Genomic DNA, 15703 nt, shown 5'->3' on the forward strand with positions numbered 1-15703 from the left:
CTGAGTAACTTTGTCAGGTCAACTCTATTTACAGCTTTGTTTGAAACTGGATGTTTATAGTTTGCGGGACCTTTTCCTTGGCATTACTAAAGTTGATTGCTACAAGTATACCTTCATTAATGATTAATTTAGTGTATGTGAACCATTCTGCTATGCTAACCATTGTCTTTCTTATGTTTTATTGTAGTAGGTTTTCTGATTTTGCAGTAATGAGAAAGCTTGTGTTGTCAGCAAACTGGTAAGCATTTTGACACTACATTTGCTTGTAGGTCATTTACATATAGGAGGAACAGTGCTGGACCCAGTACTGGTCCTTGGGGAACGCCATATTTCATGTATTGGTAATCTGAGTAATGGTTTCTGATTTTCTTGCAGTCAACTTGTTGTATTTCCACTGTTTGTTTCCATCTGCAAAGGTATGACCTGATCCAGTCATTAGGTATGGCTCTGATGTCTAGTTGATGTAATTTCTGTAGGAGTGCTTCATGATCTATAATATCAAATGCTTTTGACAAATCAAGGCATACATCAGTGATCTATTTGCCACTCTCCACTTTCTGGTAAATTTCACTTAGGAATTCATAGATAGTTGGTTGAGCGGTTATTCCTGAACCTGTGTTGTGCTGTGGATAGGATTTGATATTTTCCCATAAAGGCTGTAAGTCTTTTGTGGAAGACCTTCTCTACAATTTTTGAGAATCCAGACGATAAGGCAATTTCCCTGTAATTGCCAACTTCTTCTGTGTTTCCTTTTTTGTAGACTTCCCTCAATTTTGTAATTTCTAGACAAGAAGGGAAAGTCCCCCTGATACAGGTGAACTATGTATAAATATGTTAGTGATTTTATAATGAGTTCACTACACCATTTGATTATGTTATCAGGTATACCATTTACTCCTGAGGACTGTTTCATTTTTAAGGTTTTTATGATGGTCAGGATTGGGTACATGACTTGCAATTGGGGCACTGAGACTGTTTAGTGTCCTGTGGGTCCTCACCATAAGATGTTTCAGGTGTAACAACCAAGTTAAGTTTCTGATTTAAAATGAAGGTAAAATTCTCATCATAGTTTTGAAACCACATATAGAGTTCTCCAAATACTCCTGTGGTCACTATAAAGCTGACAGTAACAAATAAAACTAATAAAAATTGTCACTCATGACAAAAAATTAAAACTGTCTTTCTTTGTTCATAGACCAGTCTCAAAAAATTCAACTATAGCTGAAGTTTGATAGCTGCCAAATGATGGTATCTACAACAAAAACAAATTTATTTCTGGGAAACAAAATGCTTGGACTAATTCTTTTGCTGCAAAAAATTCAATGAAAATTCCAACAGAACTGCACTGGTGGAATTGGTGTTTACTACCTATTCATCTTCCTTTTTATGATGCTGAAATAATGTATCAATAAATGTAAAGCTTTTATGCCTAAAAAAAGTGGCTGTCTTCTAGCTACACCTTTTCAGAAGTTCAATAAGCATCTTTCTCTCAATAACTATCATTGATTTGAATTTGCCAGATCTCTTTCTCATGAAATTCCATACTCTGATGTTTTACTGAATTTAAGAAATCTTGTGAAACAGTGAATACCTGATTCTCCAAAGAATTTAACTCCCATGTGTAAAACAGCTTGTAAAGCCTGATTAGTTTAAAAATGAGTTAATGTATTATGTATTTACAGCAAACATGTAGGCAAGAAAAGGTTTTAAATTATGCTTAAAGTTTTTTGCAACTCATTTAATGACCTCATTAAGTAACACTGGATGATTATAGTTCGGGTAATGCACACTCCAGCTTAATCAATAGCAAGTTTCTCATGCATCTCAATGTTAATGGCATCATATTTCCTAAACTAAGTGACACTGTACAATGATTGCAGTAACGTTCAGTGGTGTATGTGGATACTGCCTGAAAATAGAATTGGTAGGTAGTGCAGAAGTAATAAATTAAAATATCATGTCTGAGGCTGAAGTTTTACTGCAACAGTGAAAATGTAGTTAAGTGATAAATTTTTCCTTTTTGTGGGTGGTGTCAATGAGGAAAATTTTCATAAGTGTTTGAAATTATGTGTAAAGTTTGTTGGAAGTGGCTAAGTGTTGTTATTCTCAAATACCGGGTGAGTCAAGTCTGGGCATTTGCACACCTTCAGTTATGCTGCCTCAAGACAAACACAGTTTCTAACTGTTATATTTGTTTTGTTGTGTGAAAATTTTAACATAATATTATACCTATATTGAAAATTAAATTTTTGTTGCCCCTGGAGGCCACTAGACTAGCAGCCTGAAATTGATACTGGGTTCTGTGACATACACTTAGTAATTTAGATTCCTTCCTCCTGTCTGCAAGCAATGTAACTTTTAGGGGAGGTATTCAAAGAGGCCCATTTTATGTGGCTTTAAATTCCCAAAATGGAGGCACAAATGAGTTAGTTATTTATAAAGATCTTTGAGATGCTTCAGTAAAAGAGTGTTACACTATCAGGTAAAAGCGAGCAGTGAGCTCCAGTTTTTCAACATGCATTCTGAAAATTATCCAACAACCTGCAGTTTGGTGCAGTCACAGTTATTAATGGTAACCTCGGGGCCTAATATACATTGTGTATGCTGTATCACTCAAAAATACATGCTGATTCATGGTCTAAACTGTTGATGCCTTTGGTAACAGTGGGCACTTGAATAAGCTGAAGATATATGAAGAGCTTATTTCAATAGTGGTACAAGTCCATTACCTCCACTTTTCTGTCTATAATACTTGCAACATTAATGATCCAGACAAACAGAAAGAAAGGTTCATATCTAGCAAGAAGCCATATGCTTGAATATTTCTGGCAGCTCAACTGCAGATTTTTCAGCACTCATTTAACTTTAGGACTCTGTATCTCAGAATGAACAAAACTGGACTTGTACTACTATTGAAATAGGCCCTTTATATGTATTGATGACTTGTCATAAAATTCTCATGGATTAAAGTGGTATGCATGAACATAGTTAAAGTCTGTAGTGTTTTTCTGTCACTGTCAAATTAGATTATAACAAATAGTGGATGTTCTCAATGGCATCAAGTAAATTCAGTCAATATTAGCACCAAAGTGATATTAGTGTGGTTTAATTCCTACCATGCCACCATGATTATTGACCAAATGCCAGAGGGAGTTGCAACTGGTCAGTGGTGACAATGTGGAATCATTAACTGGTTTCAACTAGCCAATGGTTGTCTTCAAACTAGAGGCACATGCTGCAGGGAGTAATGTAGTGTTCCTGTTACACTCAACATACTATCATTTAAAAAGAAAGATGATGAGACTTACCAAACAAAAGCGCTGGCAGGTCGATAGACACACAAACAAACACAAACATACACACAAAATCTAGCTTTCGCAACCAACGGTTGCCTCGTCAGGAAAGAGGGAAGGAGAAGGAAAGACAAAAGGATATGGGTTTTAAGGGAGAGGGTAAGGAGTCATTCCAATCCCGGGAGCGGAAAGACTTACCTTAGGGGGGAAAAAGGACAGGTATACACTCGCACACACACACATATCCATCCATACATGCAAGACACAAGCAGACATTTGTAAAGGCAAGGAGTTTGAGCAGAGATGTCAGTCGGGACGGAAGTATGGAGGCAAAGATGATGTTGAAAGACAGGTGAGGTATGAGCGGCGGCAGATTGAAATTAGGAATTAGCGGAGATTGAGGCCTGGCGGATAGCGAGAAGAGAGGATATGCTGAAGGGCAAGTTCCCATCTCCGGAGTTCTGACAGGTTGGTGTTAGTGGGAAGTATCCAGATAACCCGGACGGTGTAACACTGTGCCAAGATGTGCTGGCCGTGCACCAAGGCATGTTTAGCCACAGGGTGATCCTCATTACCAACAAACACTGTCTGCCTGTGTCCATTCATGCGAATGGACAGTATAGTCATTTTCAGATTAATTGTACCTGCTGCAAGTGATGATGTGATGTTCCTATTGCACTTTTCATGAATACTGTTGACAATATAATACGTGGGACACAAGTTTTCTTGGCAAATTTCAGTGATGAAATCTTCTCAGGTTATCAGCTGACCCATGGTGTCATCTTGTAGTAATATATCAAAGAGTTACCAATGTTACATCACTGATTGCAGCTTGTGTCTTTAATATGAAGATAAAAATACTGTTGATGATACAATATAATATTATTGAAAATGCAACAGGAACATTACATCACTGTTTGCAGCATGTTCCTTTTGTCTGAGTATGATTACTGGCTGATCAAAGGCAGTTATCAATTTAAAAAATAATAGAACATAATCAGTCTCTTTATCTACATTGACAGGGCGTCACTTTTTTCCATTGTGGAAATTTTTACAACAGTCTACGGGAAAAGATGGATAAAATCTTCTCGGTTACTGGAAAACATCTATCAGTATCAGGTTTTATCTACTGATGAAAAAGCTGGTGGTAACGATACTAAAAAATGTGAGTCTAACCTTGAATTTGAAGTAACTACTGTGCTGAGAAATACAATAAAAGCAACAAACAATAAATGCAAGAGAGAAAGAGAGAGACAGACAGACAGAGAACATTAACTTACGACACAACTGCTGCGTCCTCCATTTTACAGGCACGCCATGAATGTTGCATTCATGAGCATAAGCTGCCAGAGCTGTACACAAACAGTCACAGTCTCCTCCCTGATCACAAGCACAAGAGTCGAAGATACACCTAGGAAAGATTATTGGATTATAACTCACAATTCATAATTTAATCACAGTTTAGAAATAGCTGTTATTTCCTACTATGTATTTCTTTCTTACTTATTCCTTCCACTTTCATTACATCTGTTACCATACGTCTTTTACCATGTCTTCACTTTATTTGTTTCTTTTTTATGTGTGCACACCTAGCTTCTAATTTACATCTTATCACTTTTTGTAGTATTCTCACTTCCCTGTATGATTCGCCTGAGGTCAGTTTCAGGACATGCCCTAATTACACTTGTACATTACATTAATAACATTTTCTTCATCTGAGAAAGGAGGTAATAGAAAATACATAACAAAATAAGGTCATTACGTAACTAAATATTTAATTTAAATATGTGTGCTTACTAACTAGGTAACTATACTATGCAAATTGTCTTACTCATTTTGTTAATCAGAGTAATTAAGTGCATTAAACCAATAAACAATGGGAGCAACAAAATATACTAATATCAGATACAGCAGAAAAAATTAATCTTTGTTTAAAGTTACATATTAGTATTTGGCATGATTACATCCCCTCCTCATAAAATGGCAGCAATTCAGTTCCAACTGCTGCATATGTACCAGACAGTCTTTTTGTTTGATGACATACTGCACTAACGACTAAAGAAAACAGAGTATCACTCATACTATATAGGAGTGAAATATGAAGATAGAAGGCAAGCTGTGGATGTGCATTTTTCAGAAGATCAACCAGCTATACACATTCAGGCAGAATAAGTAGTACAGCAATCAATTGAGAATTGAAAATTAAATGTAGTACTAAACATATTAAGGGGGACATGAAGAAACAGGGAGACCACATAAAAAAGAGACAAGATGAAGAGATGGATGAATAGACCAGAAAAACAACTAACCACATGCCATAAAGGAAAACAAAATTGAAGGTCTGTTAAGACTACAATCAGTTTGGCTTTAGAACAGATTCAGGCACCAGAGAGGCAGTTCTCATGTTGTGGCTGATAATGGAAGCAAGACTGAAGAAAAATCAAGCCACATGCATGTGATTTGTTGATCTGAAAAAAGCATTAAACAATGTAAAATTGTGCAAGACGTTCAAAATTCTGAGAAAAATAGGGGCAAGCCAAAGAGAAAGATGGATAATATACAATATGTATGAGGACCAATAGAGAACAATAAGAATGGAAGACGAAGAATGAAGTGTTTGGATTGAAAACAGCGTAAGATGGAGATGTAGTCTTTTGCCCCTATTGTTGAATCTATGCATCTAAGAAGCAATCATGGAATTAAAAGAAACATTGAAGAGTGGGATTAAAATTCAAGGTGAAAGGATATCAATGACGAGATTTGCTGATAACATTGTTCTCCTCAATGAAAGTGAATAAGAATTACAGGATATGTTGAATGGAGTGAACACTTTAATGGGTACAGAATATGAACAGAGAGTACATAAAAGAAAGACAAAAGTAGTAAGAAGTAGCAGAAATGAGAACAATAAGAAATTTAACATCAGAATTGCGGAGCATGAAGTAGATGGAGTTAAGGAATTCTGCTACCTAGGCAGTGAAATAAATCATGATACACAGAGCAAGAAGGATATCAACAAAATCAGACTAGCACTGTCAATGAGGGCATCCCTGACAAAGAGAAGTCTACTAGCATCAAACAAAGGTCTTAAATTGAGGAAGAAATTTCTGAGGATGTACGTTTGCAGTATGGCTAATCAAACTTTAAAAAAATACATTTCCTAAGAATTCTAGGTGTGAGGAGGAAGATGATGTCAAATAGTTCCTGATAAATTAATAGTGAGCTGGTGAGCTATATAATATCCAAAAACAGTAGTTTAACCACAGTTTTTAAACATCAATGATTTATCTCTAATAATATTCACATAATTAACACATTTTGAGATATGAATTAGCTTAAAATTTGTGATTAATAAAACTCAATGAAATTCAATTTCAATACTAGGTTAAAAACAAAGAATTCCCTGAGATTTTATGAAATTCTTGAAATTTCCCTGATTTATCCAGATCAAATGAAATTCCCTGAGAATTGAAGGTTTTCCAGACGAATTGTCACCCTGGCTTGGAGCACAGCATTGTATGGTAATGAAACATGGACTGTGGGAAAAACGGAACAAAAAAGAATTAAAGCATTTGAGATGTGTTGCTACTGGAAAATGTAGAAAATTGGGCGGACTAATAAGGTAAGAAATGACAAGGTTCTTCATAGAATCAGCAAAAAAAGGAGAATATGCAAAACACTGACAAGAAGAAAGGGCAGGAGGATACACACCTATTAAGACATAAGGGAATAACTTCTGTGGTACTAGAGGGAGCCATAGAGGGTAAAATCTGTAGAGGAAGATAGAGACTGGAATGCATCCAGCAAATAATGGAGGATGTAGGTCACAACTGCTACTCTGAGATGTAAAGGTTCTCAAGGGAGAGAAATTTGTGGCACGCCACGGAAGATTGATGACCTTAAAAAAAAGAAAATAAATAAAGGCATGTAATAAGAGAATTAAACAGGCAAAAGTGTAATATCTGAGAGAAGGTGAAGAAGAAGAAGAAGAAAGACTATTTATTGTTGTTGTTTGTCATACCCCATTTCTTAAGAGGTAGATCTTTCTATTACATGTAACACTGTTTACACATTTATTATGGTTTAGAACACAATACACTCTACTGCAAAATTGTTCCTTTCATTACAAAACCTAAGCTCAGAAGTCATAAACATGTAAGATTAGAACAGAAAAAGGACTAAATTTCTCTCTGGACAAATACAAAATGCTACAAGAATCAGAAATAATTGTAGTATCTATCTGATGAAGAAGTTCTTAAACCTACTATTATTTATTCAAGACACATGAATAATAAGAATATTGTGAAAATGCACATACTGTAAGAGCATTTTCCATATAGAAATAATGCAAAATCATCCGCTAGGAACACAAAAAGCCAAAACTGAAGCTACTGGAAGCCCTTCAAATCAACAAACATTTGGCATTAAGCCCACACTTCAATTTACACTATCAAAAAGAGCATATTAACTCCTCTTTGCTGAACTTCTCTCATTTCTTTATACTTCTCACATATTCTCTCCCATCTCACTATTCTCATTTCCTTTTGTATTTATTTTCTTTTGATTTACAATGCATACTAAACTGCTTGATATTTTGTTGTCTTCCACAGTTCTCTACAGTTATGTGTAATCCTTGACACTTACATCAACTTGCACTATCCCTTGTGATATTCAATACAGCTTACTGCAGTCACACAATTCATAAAATGAAAACTATATAATAACATCTACTTTGCATGCACTTATAGAAAGAGCAGTGAGCAAATAATTCTAACTCACCTGTGCAGATAGGGTTCAAAAGGCACTTCAGAATGGCATCTGCGGAATACTTCAGACTTTAGTATACTACACTTCTGAACTGCCCATATTTCTCGTTCTGGGTGTTTTTTGCATGCATCCTACATGAAAAACACATTTAACTGGTCTCAAAAAGAAACTTTATGTGACAACAAATTACCAGAAAATTAAAGACTTGGGTTTCTAATCAACTATCCAGAATGGAATAATGACAGTACTATGAAAAGGAGAAACTGCTACTCACTTATAGTGGATGTGTTGAGTTGCAGACAGACACAACAAAAAGACTGCTATACATGTGTGCTTTTGGCCAAAAGACCTTCTTCTAAGATAGAAAACACATACACACACATTCACCCAAGCACAACTCAAGCACCTCAAACATACATGACCACTGTCTCTGGCCACTGAGGCCACACCTCCAGCCTCAGTGGCCAGAGACAGTGGTTGTGCCAGTGAGTTGTGCTTTCGTGAATATGTGTGTGTGTGTTAGAAGAAGGTCTTTTGGCCAAAAGCTCACATGTACAACAGTCTTTTTAATCACATTACCCATCTACAAAAACTGTTCACAATATCATCAATCATGACTATATTTTTTATGTTTTTGTGTAGATAAATTGTACAGAAATATTAGCATTCTAATCGCAGTCTTTACTGATGTCATTGTTAACTTCACTACTACCATCTGTTTCCTCTCTGTCAGTATTTTCATGACTCTCCTCCCAAAGTATGTTGTTCTCAGGACCATCCAGGGTTTGGACATAAAGCATTTTAACTTTTTGATGAAAAAATCTGGTGACATTGTGTGCCATGAAGAGAAAATAAACTAATGCATAAGGCTGACTGACAGATTTTTAATCTTGCCAGATAGAGTGAGTGCATCATCCCTTTCTAACAGCCAATTGGTACAGTGTTTCCAGACATGGGCTTTACAAGGCTAGTTTACAACATTAAGTATCTGCAGTTTTGAGATACTTGATTATTGAAGACTAAGTCAGTCTTCAGTGTAGCAACTTGATTCTTTACTTCAGATGTGAGATGACCAGTAAAAATCTCCACCACTAAAATAGCAGCACATTAGGTTGGTCTTTAGAAGCTGATGAGTTTTTCAGTAAAATCTTCTGGTAGTCACTGTGCTAGTGAAGTACTTCATCATACAGAGAGGCCACTTTTACATATCAACTTGCATCACCAACTGATACTGCCACAAAATTGTGTATGAGGAATGTTCATGATCTTTGGAATCTCCAAGGCCTTGAAATGGATTATTTGTTAAGAGTAAGTATCCCATATTCTTTTACCTTTGATGAAGGACAGAAACTTAGCCTCAAATTCAAGCTACTTTTCAGCTTTTGGCTTATTCTTCAATGCTACACACTAGTGTCTTAAAAAGTATAGTTTCTGCCACCTCCTCTATTAGATGTAGTCTTCACACAATGAACAACTCCAAGTTTGAAATTTGCATCACAACTTTGAATCGGTGGAAACAAACTTTCACTTTCTAGTTAAAGAAAAACTGTACCCACCATATCATGTAAAATAACACAGCTGCAAGAATGATAATAGTCACTACCTACATGAAATGTCAATCACTGAAGACAGTTGAATTGTTACCTCATATACAGTGATTAATTTACATACATTAGCTATGCAGTTGACCCATTTCGAACTGAGGAAAGAACACTACAGTTGAAATTTCTTTGAAGTAAAAATAGTTTGGTATTTCTACGGTTGCACAGATAAGCCATAAATATTTTTTGTGGCTCAATTTTGGGGAAAAATGGCTTATATTTGGGCTAACACAGTAATACAGCCAGAATCACCAGTTGAGTTATTTCTTAATACTCAAAACCTTTTCTATATATTTTTCTACTTTAATAGCTGTAATTCATTGCAATTTATGTTGATTGAATCAATCTCTCTCTCCATATTTATTTCTCTGTAACACTTATTATTTTGCAATCTTTATCTATCTCTAAAATATATTTTTGTAGTGGGACTTAAGTTACTGTTTACTGTTTTTTGTTTTGTAATCTCTATCTCTAAAATGTATTTTTTTGCAGTGGGACTAAGTTACTGTTTACTGTTTTTGTTTTGTGTTATGTATTACTGTAAATTCTGGCCAAAAGCTTGTAAAATTGACACGTTCCATATCCTGTGATAGTGTCACAACATGGATCACCGGAACAAGAGATAAATAAATAAATAAATAAAAAATCTCTATCTCTCTCAAACGCACATGAGCGCGCGCGCGCGCGCACACACACACACACACACACACACACACACACACACACACACACACACATATACATGCGCACACAATTGGACATAATTTTTGTTTTTATCTCTCTCTCTCTCTCTCTCTCTCTCTCTCTCTCTCTCTCTCTTTGAGTCCAATTTTAGATCCTCAAATATAGTCCTACATGTAATATCATAATAGTGATTGCAGTGCACCAAGGACAAAAAATCAACTTTACAGAACAGTAGTACAGCTTTTTAATGAATTTTTGATCTTTATGGACTGGTGGCACATTGTGCAGGTGGCACTGGGTTCAAACTGCAGGCAGCACGGCTATTTTTCTGTCACTTGTCACTCCATTCATCTCTGTAAATGATTTGTTAGTGTGAAAAAAATCATGGTTTGGCACCTATGTTCCACTATGGGTCACCTATAACTGGCTGGGTCAGTCAGTTCGGTCAGAGGAAGGCAATGCCTAGTACAGCAGTGCAGCATTCAAACCAACATGTGGGCAGAGGACAGCTTTCCATTTTTTAATGTGCAAGAGTAAGAGACTTTTTACACAACTCACCACAATTGCAAATGATTCTGGACAGTATGGCTGAAGCTTCCAAGAATCGCCAAATAGTACTGGTGACACTTCACTTATACCTCCAGAAGGTGTCTGGAAATCATCGGCTTCATTGTTGTTGAAGTTTCCACAGAGGCCTTTCACCTGCATAGCAACAAACATGTTAATTTTAAGCACTTGACAAATTAAATATAATAAATAGCATAAATATGTTAAATGTAAAAAAGTACATAAAACTTGTTCTGTGCAGGATGAAATATGCCCAAATTTAGCACAAGTGAAATTAAACCATTTTCCAGTGCATAATTAATCTCATCATGAAGAACAAGGGTGGTGGTGAGGTATATATTTCATGCTAATATTGTGTAACTAAAAACTGTTTAACAACATACTGAAAAGTGAGTACTTCCTGAACACTTGCAGAAGCAGTGTTAACTCCATTCTCCAAAAATAAAGAAGACATATTTGACTGTGGAAACTTCCAGAACATAACAAGTCACATTTCATACCTTTAAAATCTGGGAATAAGTCCTTTAGGATTGTGTAGCTCAATTAATCTCATTGACAGAAAAATCACTTGAACTGAGAGCAGGCTGTTCATACAATAAGATTAGTGATGGTAAAATCTTGAGAAAACAAGCAAAATATTTGGTTGGTCTTTACAGCTCTAGAAAAGTCTTTTCACTGAGTATAAAGAACAATAATAGAGAGGCCATCGAAATTCGCACCAATGACGACCTCATAAACCGTGACTGTGGCTATAATCTTAGCAAGGCTTGGGAACCAGCGATTGGGTTAATCAAGAGTATATCGAGCAAACGTATAGTTGTGACGACCACGGCGGACAGAGCCATCACACCGACGTCATCTCAGACGCCGTCGCAATCTGTTCCACCGCGCGACCGTGGTGCGGGGCGCGGACGGCGGAGGGAGCGCGCCGCGGGCGGAGGGTATTTAAATCAGCCGCCGCCGCGACCGAACCCAGTTCCCTCTGAGCAGCCATAGCGTACGGATCTCCGCGCCGGCACGTTCACAGGAGCTCAGTCCGTCAGTTCACCTGATGATGGCGACATGTATGATCGCCGAAATATTGTGCCCGTTGGACACTATAGACCGGCAGCACACCCGTCGATATTTTGATTATCAAATAGGCCGGGAGAAACTCAACAATCACAATAATACAGCAAGCTATACATGCACATCGTGTCTCAGAGTACTACACAGAACTTATCACTGACTTGTATAACAATGCCCAAACCTGCACGAAAAGTACTCCAAGTGAATCGAAAAGCCCTGATGTAAATATAGGTATCCATTATTGTTTAAGGTTGTAAAAATTATCTGACCACAAAGCTACAGAATCCATCACCATGGAATCTTTTGTAGGCTGTTGATGTAGCCATTACATCTAATAACATTCAGAAAATTCAACTTAACAAAGTGCTTATGCAAAAGTAGAACTTGGATTGAGGGCGTGATGCACAACTTCAGCCCCATATCATTTAAACCACAGATAGCAATCTTGATAATGTCACACTTCTATGACTTTAAGCATCTGGGTCTTGTAATAGCAGAGGACAGGTCAACTGAAGCAGATATTACTAATAAAATAACATCTGGTTGAAACCAGTGAGCCACACGGGATTAGCCAAGCGGTCTAAGGTGCTGCAGTCATGAACTGTGTGGCTGGTCCCGGCGGAGGCTCAACTCCTCCCTCGGGCATGGGTGTGTGAGTGTTTGTCCTTAGGATAATTTAGGTTAAGTAGTGTGTAAGCTTAGGGACTGATGACCTTAGCAGTTAAGTCCCATAAGATTTCACACCCATTTTTTTAATCCAGTGATGTTTGCTTTCAGGCACTTTGTGAGATGCAAAAATGCCAACAAAACCCATAGAAAAAATTAACAAAATAACTGTAAGACCAGTACTATTATGAGTATGGCAGTGAATCTGGACATCAAAAAAGACTCAAGTACAGAAGTGCCATACAACAGAAATGCCCATGTGATGATTGGCAGGAGGAGTGATACTGAAAGACAAAGTGTGCAATGAAGTAAAACAAGGCAGTTTTAAGGTTGTTGTTATAAATGGAAAACTCTCAAAATTCAGGTTGAAATGTCACAGTCACATAACAGAAAAACTTGATGACCATATTGTGAAAAAGTTCTCTTCCATGGCTACAAACAAGAGAGGGAGAGGAAGGCCTCAAACCAGTGGTTGACAGACATCCAAAATTATATGAAGAAGCTACCGTATTTACTCGAATCTAAGACGCACTCGAATCTAAGCCGCACCCGAAAAATGAGCCTCGAAATCGAGGAAAAAATTTTTCCCGAATCTAAGCCGCACCTGAAATTTGAGACTCGAAATTCAAGGGGAGAGAAAAGTTTTAGGCCGCACCTCCAAATCAAAACAAAGTTGGTCCATTGTAATACGAGACACAATTTAGGTCGAATGAATGACGATACAGCTACAGGAGTTTGGTTCGAGTCGTAAGCTTAACAGTTAAGTTTTACCAGGTAGCCATTGCTATACGTCAGGCGCTCCATCTGTATTTATGCGGGTACCCTTCCTTTTCACGTGCTTCGTCTGGTTTGAATCGATTGCTTATTTTGCTTTGATCTGATAAGTGCCGTTTTCTTTGTTATAGGTGTTAACGTCACTCTGAGCTGAAAATGCATTATCATGCATTGTTTGTCTCATTCTGATTGTGCGTGTTTACGGCCTGTCGCCGCGCGTGGCATGGCTTGCTTTTGTGCGCGCTACCGCCGCTTACAATTAAAAAAAAAGAAAAGAGAGGAATCGTCTCACTAGCGAAACAATGGCAAGAGACTGCTATTTGTTGTTACTTACACTGCTTTCTTTGATAATGATCAACAAGAACCAAATAATAGACTGCATATGATAGAATATGTTCTGACCGAGAGTTAGGTGAAAATTTTTCTCCGTCTGAAAATCTTTGCGGCCGCTTCTCTAGTACGTCAAATTCTGCACAGGAATTAGTCATCTTAGATTTAAAAATCTAATCAGTTGCCGTGCTTAATTTCTGACTGTATCACTATTAGGCATAAGAAAAATATGAATGTAAACATGACACGATACGTATATTCTTCCGCGTTTGCTGTTGTCTCACTCTAGTTTTGTAGTTTATTAGGCAGATAGGATTTAAATGAAATAGCAGCAAACACGAAAGAATACGTGGCATAATGTTTACATTCATATTATTCTTATGGTGAAGAGAATACTGCATGTGATTCACATTTCGTCAGGTTCCTATTAGCAACCACCTCTTCTCACAGGTAGTAAAAAATTCAACACGTTGAGTTGGCCATATTGACAAACATCCCAAACAGTCTTGCCAGTCGGATTTTCGTAGTACATTGAAATTCTGCTACATTCGAAGATGAACAATACGGAATTTGTATTTACTTCGTTGGATAATGTACGAAAATGCAGTGGTCGAAACTCGGGGCGGAGAAAAAAGCTCGTCTTCCACCTTTTTTTTTTAATTTATTTACTGACGCAGAGATTTTGGCGCCAGTATTTATCTCTGTGCCTACAAGGCATGCCCTTGTAGCGCTACATATATTCGACGGCAGAAGTTAGTTGTGGCGGCACCTACCAACATTTTTCAGAACTTCCGCTTGCTTTGCACTCGATTCTAAGCCGCAGGCGGTTTTTTGGATTACAAAAACCGGAAAAAAAGTGCGGCTTAGATTCGTGTAAATACGGTAAGCCTTAGTGAATATGATGCCTGCCATTTGGGTAGTTTGCACCAAATATTCAAAAAAGAGAGAGCAAATATCTCCTGATAATAGCTGGAACTGAATGTGGACTGGATGAGGTTCAGTGTGCAGTAGGTCAACCAGATCAGGCAGTTGGGGTTCCTTATGATTGTTATACCGTGTCCCTACCTAAGATATGTACTGTGGTTAAAATGAGGAAAGAAAATATTGTACACAATGATTGATGTAAAAGGCCTGTATCAAAAAAATAAGACCATATTTGTATTAAAAAAAAAAAAAAAAAACTCTTTACTGCTAGGCCAAGCAAATATCCACCTTACCCTTGTTATAGTACATCTGCAGAGATACAGTTGTGAGAATAATTAATATATTTGATGAAACTGGACCACTGACATGTTACAAAGTGCTAATGACTGTCACTAAAACAGAACTTTCTGAAAGAAACATAAACATTTACAGTCAAACCTAAAAGAAATTAATCAAACATATTTAATAAGGAAGTAATGCATGTCTGGAAAAAAACTTTCTGGACTTAGAACTTGCACTAAAATCTTCACTCTTTTACTTGAGCCCAAGCGTAAGAAAGTGAGTCAGTCTTGTATAAATACTATGTGAAACCCATTATTGGGACTACTACGAACACCAGCAGAATTGCAAGTGTGAAGAACTTGTTGGTGGACATTACTCAGGTGATTAATTTCACATTCCTGACCTCTACATCAGAACCATTATCTTCTGCTTTGACTATTACACTCAATAGAGTAGTTGTGTTCCTTTACACCAAATATTGCCCATAACCACATACAGAAAAAACATAAGTCATTACAATCCTAAAAACGTTTCTCAAAACTAATAAAAGGAATTTGCCAAGGTACATCAATGTGTAATGCATTAAGTTGTAGGCATTCTTGATCACAAACCAGTAATTCTTTTTTTTTTTTTTTTTTTTTTTATTTCTCTTTACAAAGATCGAATTGGATATATGAAAATATGTGTTACAACTGTTAAGAATACAGTAAAACCCCATTCTATACTTTTCAGCGGACTGACCCACAA

The 15703-nt window shown here is 36.9% G+C and overlaps 1 protein-coding gene across 1 annotated transcript in view; it reads right to left on the minus strand.

Moving 5' to 3' along the window:
• The window catches only part of LOC126175921 (hemocytin), a 486280-nt gene that overhangs the window by 258048 nt on the left and 212529 nt on the right, over positions 1–15703 (minus strand). Inside the window, exons 27-29 of the mRNA XM_049922991.1 lie at positions 10904–11047; positions 8073–8191; positions 4574–4704 (exon numbers count right to left, since the gene is read on the minus strand). Of these exons, the coding sequence (XP_049778948.1) occupies positions 4574–4704; positions 8073–8191; positions 10904–11047 (394 nt within the window). The remainder of the gene's footprint in view (positions 1–4573; positions 4705–8072; positions 8192–10903; positions 11048–15703) is intronic.

The sequence above is a fragment of the Schistocerca cancellata genome, chromosome 3, assembly GCF_023864275.1.
Source record: "Schistocerca cancellata isolate TAMUIC-IGC-003103 chromosome 3, iqSchCanc2.1, whole genome shotgun sequence".
Taxonomy (NCBI): domain Eukaryota; kingdom Metazoa; phylum Arthropoda; class Insecta; order Orthoptera; family Acrididae; genus Schistocerca; species Schistocerca cancellata.